This window comes from Jatropha curcas, chromosome 9 (assembly GCF_041381405.1).
Source record: "Jatropha curcas cultivar XTBG-Jc1 chromosome 9, XTBG_Jcur_1.0, whole genome shotgun sequence".
In the NCBI taxonomy this organism is placed as follows: domain Eukaryota; kingdom Viridiplantae; phylum Streptophyta; class Magnoliopsida; order Malpighiales; family Euphorbiaceae; genus Jatropha; species Jatropha curcas.
In genome coordinates, this window is record NC_143159.1 from 9,930,536 (window position 1) to 9,945,420 (window position 14,885).

The 14,885-nt window shown below is 29.4% G+C and overlaps 1 protein-coding gene across 4 annotated transcripts; it reads right to left on the reverse strand.

Moving 5' to 3' along the window:
• Nucleotides 1–1,296: 1,296 nt before the first annotated feature.
• Nucleotides 1,297–8,414, reverse strand: LOC105635489 (histidine kinase CKI1). 4 transcript variants are annotated; one of them, XR_016322594.1, is made up of 9 exons: nt 7,988–8,413; nt 6,504–6,740; nt 5,698–6,378; nt 5,172–5,547; nt 4,476–5,047; nt 3,106–4,392; nt 2,739–2,977; nt 1,993–2,057; nt 1,297–1,566 (listed from the first exon to the last, which is right to left on the reverse strand). XR_016322594.1 is itself a non-coding variant. In XM_012218561.4 (8 exons), exons 2-7 carry the CDS (start codon nt 6,675–6,677, stop codon nt 2,768–2,770), a joined length of 3,300 nt encoding a protein of 1,099 aa, XP_012073951.1. In that variant the 5' UTR covers nt 6,678–6,740; nt 7,988–8,413; the 3' UTR covers nt 1,297–1,566; nt 2,739–2,767. The 4 variants fall into 4 exon arrangements, 3 of the variants coding, with proteins under 3 accessions (XP_012073951.1, XP_089582214.1, XP_089582215.1); XM_012218561.4 differs by lacking the exon at nt 1,993–2,057; XM_089726088.1 differs by lacking the exons at nt 1,297–1,566; nt 1,993–2,057 and having other exon boundaries at nt 2,591–2,977.
• Between the last annotated feature and the right edge of the window lie 6,471 nt (nt 8,415–14,885).

The following is a 14,885-nucleotide window of genomic DNA, read 5'->3' on the forward strand; positions in this document are numbered from 1 at the left end:
CTATACTACAAAACTTCTATAAGAGATTACTATGTATAGATGTTTTTTAACTAAAGACTACTCCTATAGCTAGGACAAGCAAACATAGCCCCGCTTTCCTGGGGCCTTGTATTGCCATCTTTTTTTTAATCATATCAATGAGTATACATCTTTTTTTATCATATCAATGAGTGTTAAATGCACAGGAGCAAATACATGCAGCTGTATCGTTAAAGATAATGATATATAGTTGAATTACAAAACCATAGCAAGTAATATGGCAAGGCTTTAAATGCCAACAACGACTATTGCAGCTAGAAACTTTGAATTAGCATTAGCATTTTTTATCAGCTTTTTCAAATTTCTTCTCTCTCTCCTCTACCTCTCTTATTATGATTTGTTTTCAAAAGCATTGATTTTGCTTCATCAATTCAGTCTTGCATTTCCAACCACCTTAGTGACCTGAGGATTACGAAAATGCAATTACAATGAAGACTGATGGCAAAATTCCAACAGCAAGCATTAGCCTCCAGCTAATTCAGATTTGACATGGTGCAATCAGCTTAAATGTTGCTTTGTCAGGAACTCTCAACCGGAATTTGAGGTTGAATCTTACATTATTCAGATTGAGCATCAGATTGTGTTCTCCCATAAAACACAATGTAATAATGCTTTTTATCAAGAATTTTACCATAGGAACACAAAATAAGTTGATGGTAAATGGCAAAGAAAATGCAAAAAATCATTATGACATTTCAAGTTGGTCACTAAAATAAATCTTTAAATCTTTTTAACATATCTATATTTTCCCTCAACTGTAAACAATATGCAACTTCAATTTTTTTTAACATAGCGAGGCATCAAGGGCAACGAACTTCTGTGGAATGCCCTCCACTGCATTAGAATTTACATAAACAGACAACAATATAAACAAACTATGTTTTAAGAATAAGAAATTGCAGAATATATTTCCATTTTAAGTTAGACTGCATCTCATGAGACAGCTGAAACGTAACAGACGTATTGTTCATTGGTTTGAAATTCTATCTGTTCAATCAGAACACAATTTTTTTTTTTTTTTTTTTTTTTTTTTTTGAAAAGAGAGGTTGGGTTTAGTAGATAATTGAGCTGCATTTTAATTCAGAACTTTAGAAAGACTATATTTAAATTCCTTAATTAGTATTTTGTCCTCATCACCAAATATTGTTATATGATTTAACTTCCTCCTCCTGAACTCCTAGCATTCAACGCATAAAAAATTCATATTGCTTACTCTCTAGTGACATTTCTTTTGTTCCTTTGTTAACTTGCATAATATCTCTCTGAACAGAATCTAATATCATTCCAGAATTGTTCATGAAGTTTTCAGTTTAGGAAACTGTCCTTTTCGAAATTACAACCGTTAACTCTTCATAACAGACATTTTATTAATGTAATTAGTAGTTCAATTACCCATTGAACTATATTACGGCAATTAACACCAAAGCTTTCATTTGGTATGGCTTCTTGACCAGACATGAGCTCAAGGAGGATGACACCAAACTATAAACATCACTCTTGTCCGTCAACTGCTGAGAGATATAATACCTGTGCACCAAAAGAAGCAAACTTAATAATTCAATTTGATAGAAAAGTTGTCAACATTGTTCCAGTACCAAACTAATACATAAAGAAAAATGGGTGAGTAATTAATAATGTCAACTTGACAAATTTTATTTAAAGTCCTTATATTTACCAAAAGAAAAAAAAATAAACATAATAAAAGCTGTGGCTAATACCAAGAAGCAGAATTCTAGACACCTATGACATGTCTCAAACTTACATCTAACCCACATGATTGTCTCTGTCATAACCACAATTCGAGAGGCTTAACAGAACATTCAAATAGAAGGCAATTAAAGCTTCTAATTAATCTGATAAGAGCAGCAGTAACATCGTAACAACAATCAACTCAACCAAAGATGGTTAACTTCAGGAGGAAGAGTAGAAAAAAAAAAAAAAAAAAAAACTTACTCAGGATCCAAATACCCAAGGTGCCCTGCACTATACTTGAGACGAGACATGTTAAACTCCATCTACTGCAAGTTTTGACACAGATGAGGATTTTTTTAGAAGGGAGAAGAAGTGTCCATACCAAGATTTTAGGGAGACTATTTACAATTATAAACGAAAATCAGTTTGGATAAGGTTTTGGGTCTTTTGACAAAATTGCTTGTCTTAAATTGCCATTACACTGTTCCTTGAACAGTGATTCCGGTTTCTTCTGTCAATTTATATCCCTTAAAAACTAAGGCACCAAAAAAGCCTCAACAAAGAAAACCATCTCAGATTATACAGGTACCAAACATACAAATCCACAAAATACCAGTAAAGCAAGGCCAAGACCATCAGACCCAACAGGGTGATTTGGCCAGCAGTACGAGGCAAAGGTAAACCCTCAAACTGATAAAAGTAAACAGCCCATGAAGAGTACCCAATAACCGCGAACAATACCGGACACACAATTCCTGACCTTCTACTACTCCTTTTAGAATCGAACTATTTCCATCTGCGACATTAGAAGTTTCTAGAGAAAAAAAGAGAGTGAAGTCGGTGAGATCATGGAAAAAGGTAAGAAGGTTAAAGTGGGAATTACATAACAACCTGGTTTAAGTGGAATTACACTGTTATAGGAAAAGTGTTTTTGGGCTTTGTTTTAGTACATATATAATATGCAAGAAGCAGAAATAAATAAATGAATGAATGAACACAAAACAGACCTAATAGTAATATGCACCAAAGGATGTCTTTATTTGTTATCTATGCATCTAATGGCTTCAAGCAATGATTCTCTCTCTAGTGGTTTGTGCAGACAAAAGTCCATTCCAGCATCCTTTGCCTTCTTGCCTTCATCACCTGAAGTATGTGCTGTTAATGCTATAATGGGAATGTGAATGTCATAAGATCTCTCCTCCTTTCTTATTTGTCTCGTTGCTTCATACCCATTCATTATTGGCATCTGTTAGAATAAGACAAAGAGGTTAGGAAACGATGTGTAGTTTTTATATTTAGTTTATTCAATAATGCATTTTCACTTGGAAAACCATTCATCATAGATGAGATGGCAATAATATATATAATCTCTACCTCACAGTCCACTAATATATAATCATATGGAGGCATGGAGTAAGTTGCATTTCTCCTTTGGCCTTGTAAACCGATAATGACTAGCTCCACAGCTTCCTCTCCATTTTGACAGAGCTCAACAGATGCACCAAGCCGTGAAAGATTAGTCATGGCTATCTTGCGTAAGAAGGGATTATCTTCAGCAACCAAGAATCTTAATCCACATAAGGGCTTCTTGCTGCTGCTTTGGTTACTGTATTTTTCTTCTATCTCTGAGGATCCGACAACATACTTCGATTTCTTGTATTTCTCCCTCCTCGAGCTACCTTCGGCAACCATGTTCCCTTTGCAGAGTGATTTTCCAGTAGACAGGGGAATCACTGCTCCTTTTTGGCTATGTGAATGCATTGCAGACGATGATGCAGGATATTCAGCAGATTTTTCACATCTAATGCTGCATTCTTTCTCAGGTTTAGCTAATGAAACCCCATTTTGCAAATTACCCCCAAATTCAGGTAGGAGTCTAATTACCTGAAACAAGCGAGAGCCATGAAATGGTTTTAGCAAAATGTCATCATCTTCAAGGCCTCCAGGGTTTATGTTCCGCATTGTTGGTTTATCTAACCAAACAACTTTGCAAGAAGCTCGGTGAAGTCCTCTTTTAAATTCAGTTACAGCTGCAAAGAGTTGTTGAAATGGTCCTGCACTAGCATCTATCACAACCAATATAAAATTTGAAGAACCTCTAACGATAATGCTCCTACTTCTATTAGAAGGCAGTCCTTGTTCTATCCCATCCAGAGCACTTAAAGGAATATCTTTCTGTCTACTGCTAGAAATTTCACTCCTCGAACCAGAATCTGATTTTCCTGAAGAGCTGTAAGGCGAAACATTCTGCTTCTGTTTTATCTTTGTCAGAGTAGAATGAAGGCTTTCCCATTTATTTACAGCTGATACTTTTATCCCTAACCTCTCCATATATTTCTGCACAATCTTTTGCCTCTCTGCATTTTGAATCAACAGAACAACATGAGATTCATCACTCTTGGGGCTAGAACCGAGAATGGATAATCGGGGACTAGAATTGCAGATAGGTAAGCTAGGAGTAAGAGCGTTAACAGTTAACCCTAAATCTTGATTTGTGCTATCAGATAGGGAAATATTTCTTATTTCAATGCCATCCCTTGTGTTACTAGCCAAAGAAGTACTCCCATCTGTTGTAATAAGAAAAATATTGAACCTGAAGCAAGTTCCCCTTCTGTTATTCTCTTTATCAATAATTGCTATCTCTCCACCCATTAAACGAACCTGAGACAGAATTAGAAACATTAGATCAATGTGCATTATTATGTGATTAAAATATAATAAAAAAGACGATACCAAGTGCATACCAAAGACTGAACAATGCCAAGCCCTAAGCCAGTGCCTTCTTGCCCAAAAGCTGTTTCTTTAACCTGAACAAAATTTTCAAAGACTGATTTTTGCTTCTCTTTAGGAATTCCTTTACCTGTATCCTCGACCTCAAACACAAACTCTAAACAGATTGGTTTTTTCTTCACTGAATTTATTTCTTCGACATCATTACTTTCTTTGTTCTCAGTAAACCAGCAACCAAAAAATTTCCACAAACCATTCCTATTAGAAGCAATTATCTTATTCTCTAAACTGGGTTTTTGTGCCCAAACTCGAACTGTTACGTGCCCTTCAGAAGTATACTTAACAGCATTGCTAAGTAAATTACAGAGAACCTGTTTCAGCTTTCCCCTATCGCCTTTTACGCGAGAAAATCTAATAAGAGATCCATCGCATGGATCCAACACAACTTCTACTCCTTTTCTCATTCCAACAGGATGAAACAAATCAACTGCATCTTCAATAAGGTTGGCTAAATCGAATTCTTCTGATTCGACTTGCATCTTTCCAGCTTCAATTTTGCTTGTATCGAGAATAGAGTTCAATAAACCTGAGCCAGAAAAATCATTTAGTATTATGAGCTGTTACCCATTAGTTCTGATATAGAACTTTTGTTCTTTGACAATTTTGTTTGTTGATTAGGCTCTGCTATAATTAATTGACAGAGAACTTACCTACTAGGTCTTTTGCACAGCCATCCATTTGTTGTAAATTCATCTTTAAATCGGAACCTGGAGACACTTCTTCGTAGCTGATCTGTATCAACCCAGTAATGCCTGCAAGGGCAGCACGAATATCGTGGCTCGCACCAGCAAAGGCAAGACTTTTATTCATACTCTTTCTCTCTGCTTGTTGAGTTGCTTCCATTTGTTTTATTAATGCCAAACACAGGCTTATCTCTCTAGTCGCAGCCCTAACCATTAACAACACAAAACTAAGAATAAAAATGAAGACTGAAGCAATCATTACCATCAATAGAATGAGAGCAATTTTTATACTCCTGTGAATGGTAGTCATTAATCCATCGTATGGGAAAGCCAATGCATATACCTGAAATTCAAATATAATTAAGGAAAACTTATTTAAAAATTAGACTAATTAGTGAATTGATTTGCTAATTTATTTACTAATCAGATCCATTCAATCAGTTTGGCCTAATAAAATCTAATTCAAATAACATCAAAAATTTTAGAATTATACCGATTGGACTCCCATAATTTCGAGTGGAGAACAGTAAATCCTATACTTTGCTTCTCCAATTCTCAAAATAGAAGATCTTGGCATGCTACTATTAGGCATGCATGAAACAACTCCAACATTATCTATTTTGTCAACACTTGGTTTGTTCCAGTTGAAAGAAACTGATTTTCCAATTACCACCATTTGAGTGTCTGGTAGACCTTCTTTAAGCACATCTCCATGTTGTGTAGCCAAGTACAGGCTCCCATCCAAAAGATCAATACCATCAAAGAAATGGATCAATTCTTTAACTGAAAACCCTAAAGAGAGAACCCCTTTTCCATGTATACTAACAGAATTTAGGAATAAAAGGTCTTCACTGCTGCTCCAGCCATTTCCTATGGAAGCATACCCATTAGCACTATTTAAGGCTTCTTGAACCCAACTTGCATTAGCCATGATATAAAAATGACATTCGATGGCATCTCCATATAGTTTTCCTGTGTCTTTGTCTGCAAGTTGCTTATACCAAATGTATTTCATGGACTCATTTGACTTGGAAGAATTTGTAGAATTAGAATACATAGCAAAAATCTGATTCTTATCGCGATAATAAGCGAAAAATGAACCTTCTAATCCAATATATGATACTTGCAGTACGTGTGGAATTGTTGAAAATGCTTGAAATAACATTGGAGCTAACTGCAAGACAGATTATTCTTAAATAATTAAATAAATCTTAATGATAATGAACTTTCAGAATAAGAGCCAGTTCTAAAATACTCTATCAATTCCTTAATTTGATACAGGAGGAATAACTAACCAACCTTAAAATTGATGTCAAACTGCGAGAGATCAGTTCCATTAAGGGATGAACTGAGAATTCTAGCCAAATTTGTTGCAGATGAGTTTATTGGATGTAGTAATTTAGCAGTATTATCAATTTCGGAAAGCAATCCAAGTCGAAAAGTGTGAGCATTATAATCAACCTTGAATTTCATATGTTGAATGGTCTTATACCACCATGTGATTGCTATACTGGGAAGCAGCAGAACTCCAATTGTCTACATGAAAGTTTATAAGCATGATTAAATTTATTAATAAAAGAAGTAATTGTTTCAAATGCAATTAAATATAACAAAAACAATATATATATATATATATATATATATATATATATATATATATATATCTGTGTGTGTGTGTGTGTGTGTGTGTGTGTCACGACCCGAAACCATGGGCCGGACCGGCACTAGGGCCAAGGTAAACTTAAGGCCCACCAAGGCCCGTAGTAAGTCTAAACCATACAACTCGTTCACGTTAAACGAATCCTGGGAACAGTAAGCCCATAAGACCTTACATATGACTCTTATAATCGCACCATATCCTGGCTCAATTTCAATATCCCAAATAATTTGTAGCTCAGGCCTATTGTAATATATATCATCCATAATATGAGCTAAGTGGTTCATATATGCACTTATTAAACTAAACCAGTTCATATCCTAACTAGTATGCACTACTAAGCCAAGATTTACATATTTTTACTCATTTCGGCTTAAAAAGCTAAATATAGATATCATGGCTTAGGAAATTCTGACATTAAAATCCTTATCTATTAATAATCTAACTAATAGTTAGCAATTGGTATATAGATAGCTGAAAGTATCCAGTCACGAGTTTACTTCAACTGAAATCACATAAAAACCTTAAAGTGGTAGCTGTCATTCTTTGCCAAAATCTACAATGTGTGCATTTATCAGTTCATTATCTACTAAGAAATAGGTTTGCGGCATCCATTCTACCTAAATTTAGCATAATCGCCTTTACAATCCTTAAACTTCCATAACTTAACAAGGCAAGCAAGTAATTCAAAATCAATTGAGGGAACTTGTAATAAAGGAACGCTAAAATCGATCTTAACTCCCTAACAGTCTAAAGCTGTCGGAAACACGCTTGTTTCCAGAGGATTGCTGGTGATTCTTAACAAAATTGCAAATATAAGCAATCATCTACCTATTTCTATACATATGTCAATTATATTTGTAATAGGAATTCAATTCATATAACAACTAGAAGGTAAGATCAAAATTTCCATCAAGAGTTAGCATATAATATGTATCTCCTACATAACTTATATACAACTCAGATTATAGCTTCCAATGACAATTTTAAGAACTGTCTACGCTAATCTGCAGAAATAGTAGCTAGGAGTTTCAATTTCTACACCAACCCAATTTATGCCTCAAATCCTTCAACTAAAATCAAAGAACTCCTGAAATAAACTTAAGAGGGTCTAAATTTGGCTTACCCAGTTGTAAAATACGCCGGAAATCAAAATTTTCCGGTTAGGAAGATCGGAAAAGCGCTGCTCTCCGCTTAACTCTCTACTTCTCGCTACAGCGCCACAATCAGACCGGAAATGGGAACGGGATCTGTCGGAGAAGGACCGATGACGAGGTGGGGTGCCTAGACCAGCCGGTCCTGGCCGGTCGCGCTGGAAAATCGAGGGACAGGGGGGAGCGAGCTGCGTCAATCGAAATCGCAGCTATTCTATCTCGCTCGCGACGCAATAACAGGAGGCGGAATGGAGAAGCCGGTGGAGCTCTTAGCGAGGAGAGGTGGTCCATTTGGCGGTTAAGGACGGTGAACGGAAAACGCAGGCGGTGGAGGAGCTGTGTCGGCGTAATCGGGAAGGAGAGAATTTTTGGGTTAGGATTGATTGGGTATTTTCCCATATTCTAGGGATTTCTAATTGGTCCTAAGTCGGTTTAGGTTCAATTAGAATCTGGTTTGGCCCAAATCATGAGTTTTAATTGGTTTTCAATTCATTTATGGATTTCTAATGGGTTTAACATAGTTTTAGGTTTGGTTTAACTATATAAAATATATTTACATTAGATTTTGTTAAATAAATTCATATGGTGTGACGTCCGTTAATTTTAAATATAATAATGATCTATAATATCATTGATTTAGAATTAATAATTAAATTTTAAATTAAAAATTTTTGAAAAAAATTTTCAGGCCATTTCAACGTATATAGACAAAAACAACTTTTAAGTAGTGGTACTCACCAGAAGGATGAAGATGAAAAGAGGCCGCCAGGCTACGACTGAGCTGAGCGTCATTGAATCTTTGAGTTGGAAACAAATAAATTAAGATTAATATATCTTCCTCTTTTTTTGCTTTTAAAGGAAAGTATTTCTTTGAAGATATGATATTAAATTTTACGAGAAAATTATTTAAATTGTGTTTCTATATAGGAAAGTCAAATCGAATTGCGATTTTTATCTTACAATTTTATTTAGAAAACTCACATATATAGAATATTTTATAAATTGGAGATTCTTTTGGAGATTTTGCATGTCTTTTTTTGATTTATTTGTATTGCATAATGGAATATATATCTTGATGATGTTCATGCAAATATTATTATCGTGATATTTTTATATTTAGAAATCAATATTTAAGAAAGAAAATTAATAATTAAGCAAAATTAAAACGGGTTTAGTGACAGTTGAGAATTGGATTCAAATTCCTAGCAAATCTCAAGAATTACACTGTCGGTGGGATCTTTTTCTCTTATATGGTCTGCTACCAACTCTACATTGTAACATGATTTTAATTAATTCTTCCTTTCAAAAAAAAAAAAATAATGATTTTAATTAATTGTATCTTATGTCTCTTCTTATCTTAAATACTTTGAAGCTTTATGTTTATGATAAAATAATTATATAGTTAGACATTGAACACACGTTGATAACTTTTGGGAAAAAAAAATTATTTATTTTCAATCAATCAACGATGAATTTTTTAATTTAATATTTATAAAATATTATATATATTTGACCTCTCTAAATAAAATTTTAAGATACAAATGGCAATTAGATTTGGCTTTCCTATATAGAAACACAATTTAAATAATATTAATATATATATATATATATATATATATATATACTAGTATTTTCTATGACGTATGTTGCAAGTTGACACAATGCTCGTTATATTTTCATTTTTGTACTCTTATAATTTTTTATCTATAAAATATTAAAATATAAGTTTTCATTTAAATTAAAATAAATACAATTGATTAATTTGTTTAGACTTTACCATATAGGCTACTTGCAATACTATTTCTTATGTATTTGATTTTATTTTTATAAAATGAAGTGGTCATAAAATAAAGTTTAATCTAATTTCTATACATAATTCTCTGGTCCCTAATTTATAAATGCAGATTCTTAAACTTGATAGGTGTCCAAAAAGAAAATTAAGTTATCACTTAATTCCCAACCCCTTGCCCTCAATCTCAAATCAATATCTATATACAGCTATAATGAGAAAAAGAGAAAAAAATGAGAAAATGATTTGAATTGATAATGTTAATTATTTTGGCTATAGTAATAGTATTACTTATCCATTGCATTAGAGAAAGGAATATATGAACATACACACAAATTTTTGAAACCCAAAAAATGATCCAAAACAGAAATATATAGTTCTAATTTTTTCAATTTCATAAACATTATTTTCTTCCAAGTCAAACAGATTTAGGATATAAAAAGAAAAAATATCAAAAAAATAAAAAATGCTTAATCAGGAGATCATCTGTTTATTGCAGGGGAGATATATAAATCTCTTAATAAATTAAAGTGATAGAGGTTATAAATTAATTCACTAATGAAAAAAATTAAAACAAAATTATTATTAAAAATAAAATTCCTTTAAGAACTCAACATATAACAAGAAATAAATTATATTAAAAAAATTACCAATTTAAATTTGAAAAATCAAAAAAACGCTATAATTTAATGAAATTTGATGTTAATTGATCAAAATAAATAAATAAAGTCAAGTTAATAAATGAAAATTACAAAGCAAAATATGCTAAGATCTAGTATTGGTCAGTTAATGAATTGTTTCAAGTATTTTATTTTTCTATTGTTCTAAGTTGAAAATTTAAAATAAATAAATAAGTTAATTAAGTAATAAAAAAAAAGATTACATAAAAGAAACGTTATATGCTCTCTAAATAAACCCTCAATTTTCTCTATAACCATATATAAACAAAAATAATATATTTGATCTTTTTATCTCTCTCCTAAATAAAATATTATTTATATTTATTTTTTAGAAAATACATCCAATCAAATCACATATATAAACATAAAAAAGTGTGTATATATATATATATTTTTATCTCCTCCTAAATAAAATTAAATTATAATCAATTAAGAATCGAATATTTAAAAAATAAAATATAAAAATTTTTAAATCTCATATATATATATATCAAAAAATAAATTTAAAAAAAAATAAAATTTTGAAATATTGAATTATTTATATGTATTTATATGAAAATAATTTCTATAAATTATATCCAATCAATTAATAAAATATAATTTTTTAATTGAGTACGCCTGCGATTATGTTAGGTTTTTCTAAATTTCATAGATAGATAAACTATCTATAGATATAGAAAATATTTTATTGAATTTTATTTTCTATTTTATATCAAATGATAAATTTTATATGTATCCTCAATAAATAATAATAAATTACCTTTGTTTATCAACCACTATTATTAAAATCTTAAAGATATTATATTCTTTTACCACATTTAATAGATACCTTATTTAAGCAAATTACTTTTATTTTTATAACTGATATTATTAAAAATATTATATTCTTTTACCACATTCAATAGATACCTTATTTAGTATATAATATAGTTTTTTAGTTTATCCAATACAATTTGGATTTGAATAGTAATTTTTTGGAATAGAAAATCTTCATTTGGAATTTTTTGATGTTGCCCCCCTAATAATGGATACGTATTATATTTTTGTTCTTTTTTTTTAAAATATACATTAAAATAGGAGAGAATTATTATTTCATCCTTCTATTTTGTTAAAATTATTCAAACAAAAAATTAGGACCATATAATTAGGAACAAAAAAGTAATTAGGACCATATAAATTTTTTAATACTTTATTAATAACATTTAATAACATAATATTATGACTTGTTTTTCAACATCATTAAAGGACTTAAATTTAATAGCAAAATTTTTGTTAAATTTTATAGTTATTTATTAGTTAAACAAATAAAATATTATAAATCCACATAATAGCATAAACATCAAAAGAAAAAAAAAAAGATGAAAATAGTAGTATACAAATTTTTCGATTAAGATTTTACATAACATATAATATTGGTGTTATATTTTTAAGGTAACATACTAAATTATATATAATATATTTTAAAATTTTTTCACATTACACAACTGAATTTTTTTAATAAAATTATTTATGTATACAATATACCTTTTTTCTTTTTTTTTTTTATCTCATTCCTAAATAAAATAATTTAAATTATAATCAAAATAGAATCCAATATTTAGTAAATGAAATATAAAAACTTTCAAATATCTCATTATTATATATATTTATTACAAAATAAATTTAGAAAAGAAAAAACTTAAAATTTTGAAATGCTTAAATATCTATATATATTTATTAACCAATTTTTATAAATATATTCAATCAACTAATAAAATAAAATAATCTAATTGGTTATGATTGTGGTTATTTTAGAATATTTTAAATTTTATCAAGGACAATATCAAAAATCTCATTATTTTTTCTATTGCCACATTTATATATAGTATAGTAAATAGATAAATATAAAAGTACAGATATAATAGTTTTTTATGAAGTGCCTTGCACTTTTTCATTGTTTATTTTATACTCGTTATTTTTTATACAATAATAAGTATTGATTATAATTTTCTTCGGTTTGGTCTGGTTTTCAGTTAGTAATGGCATATTTGCTGACGGCTATAAGCATATCTGAAATATTATCCATTAATGAAAGCGTAATTTTGCTTAAAGAATAAAGTTTGGCATTAATGCTTCCTGCTCTAGAAATAACACCACTCTTACTGTATTATTTATTATTTCTTATTTATTTTTCTAGATTGTTATCTTTCTTTCTTATTTCTATTTCTCTCTATTTTTTTCATTTTATGTTCGAATAATAAATAAAAAGGAATTTTTTAGACTTCCTTTTTAGAAGGGAGGTACAAAATAATATTTTTTTTTTTTTAAAATACAGATGAAATAAATAGATATTTATATTTGAAAATCATTTATTCGGTAAAATGGTCCAATTTAATTTTTCGGCAAAATAATCTTGATAAATGCACTTCATCATAAATCTTTTAGTAGTTTAGACATTTAACAAATTTTTTCCGCTCAAACACAAAACAGAAAAAGTACATAAGCTAGAATAATACCATGTTTCTGAAAATCGCACCGGACCGACAGGTTCAACCGGTTTAACCGGAATCGCACAGTGTTCCAGTCCGGATAACATAAAAAACCAGGAGCTTAAAAACTGATATAAACCAATAAGAACCGGATGAAAACCGGCCAAAAATCAGTCAATTGGACGGTTAAAAATCGGTTTGATTTAAATTATGGGTTTTATCTCTAATTGTAGGCCTTTTAAAATTTGGGCCTCTTAAAAGTTGTGTCCAGTGATTTTTTAATTTTTGACCTGTTTATTTTTAAATCCAAGGTCCTACTATATTAATTAGAAAAATTAAATTTCGCAACTTTAAATTCAAATGTGAAAAATAATATTATATTTTATTATAATTAATTGATTTTTTTAGTATTAAAATTTAAAAATATTTTGTTATTTTCGTTTAAAATTATTTACTAATTTTTTCTTTTTTTTATAAAAGCCAAATTTGAGAATTTTTTTTATTTTATATCAAAATTTTTTTATCCTATACCTTGAATTTTATTTGATAAATATATTTAAAAATATTATATATAAAAATCGGTTTGAACCATATTAAACCTGGTTGAACCCCTCGATTTATTAAACTCCTACCTTCACCGGTTCACTGACCGGTCCTATTCTCCAAACACTGAATAATACTATATTTTCTTTACTTGTTACTTTTGAATTATACCATGCAAGTACATGTATTAATTAACAAAAAAACATTCACAAATAAATATAAATATTATTCCAAAAAAACATTCACAAATAAATATAACATAATAACGATTTAAATGAAGTGTGAAAGAAAAAAATATAAAAAATTATTAATTAAAATTAATTAATAAAATATTTTTTGGAATTAAAAGTAATAACATCTTATTTTAAAAGTCAATATTCCCTCAATTAATTCTCAAAAAGAAAAGAAATTACAATCTTAAAGTACTAATAGTAGTAGGAGCATAATATGTTATCTATCAATATACTCTGAACGTTTTTGGAAATTACAAAGTTCTAAAATGTAATTATTTAATTATACATTTAACAAAATCAACTTTAAATTTCCTTATTTTACCTTTCCTGCCATTTTCCTTGGGAAATCTTTGCATTTTACTCAAAAATATTATTATAATCTGAAAAACAATAATCGTAAAAAAAAAAAAAAATTGTAGGATGGAAAATGCAAGGAGAGAATGAGTAGTTGAAAAAGGTTCCATCAAATTGATTATTTTATCAAATAATTGATATGTTTTGGATTGAGAACATTGATTTCAAAGAAGAAAACTTTAAGAACTTGTTTTGTATTCAATTGAATTTCATACCATTTTATGAAATTTATTTACAGATTAAAATTTTCATATTTTAATTCTATTGAATTTTCATATTTACAAATTTTCATATTTAGGGGATATTTTAGTTGGCTATGAATTATTTATTTTTAATTAAAGTTATACATTTTTTCAATAAAATCTTTCAATTGGCCGATGCTAAGAATATTTTAGGATATCTCAATATCACTAATGATAAATTCGGCAATCCCATATTCCCTTCCCCTTATTCCTATATTTATATGTGTTAAAGATTTTATTATTATTATTATTATTTACTATTGATATGTTTTCTTTTAATTAAAGTCTTTTAATTGTTTATGGCTTATTGATTTTTCAATTAAACTTATATATATTTTTTAATTAAAATATTTTAACACGAGTTATAATATAGTTTTCTATTTTAAAATAGTTTATAATTTTATAGAATTCTTGACAATTGAAAGTTGAAATCAATAACTGTATTTGATTTGATAGTTGGCTGTCTCAAAGGCATTCTAATTTACTTTAATTAATTATTTTTAATAGTCCTTTACTTTATAAAGAGCAGTTATTTATTACAAAACATACTAAATTGTAATC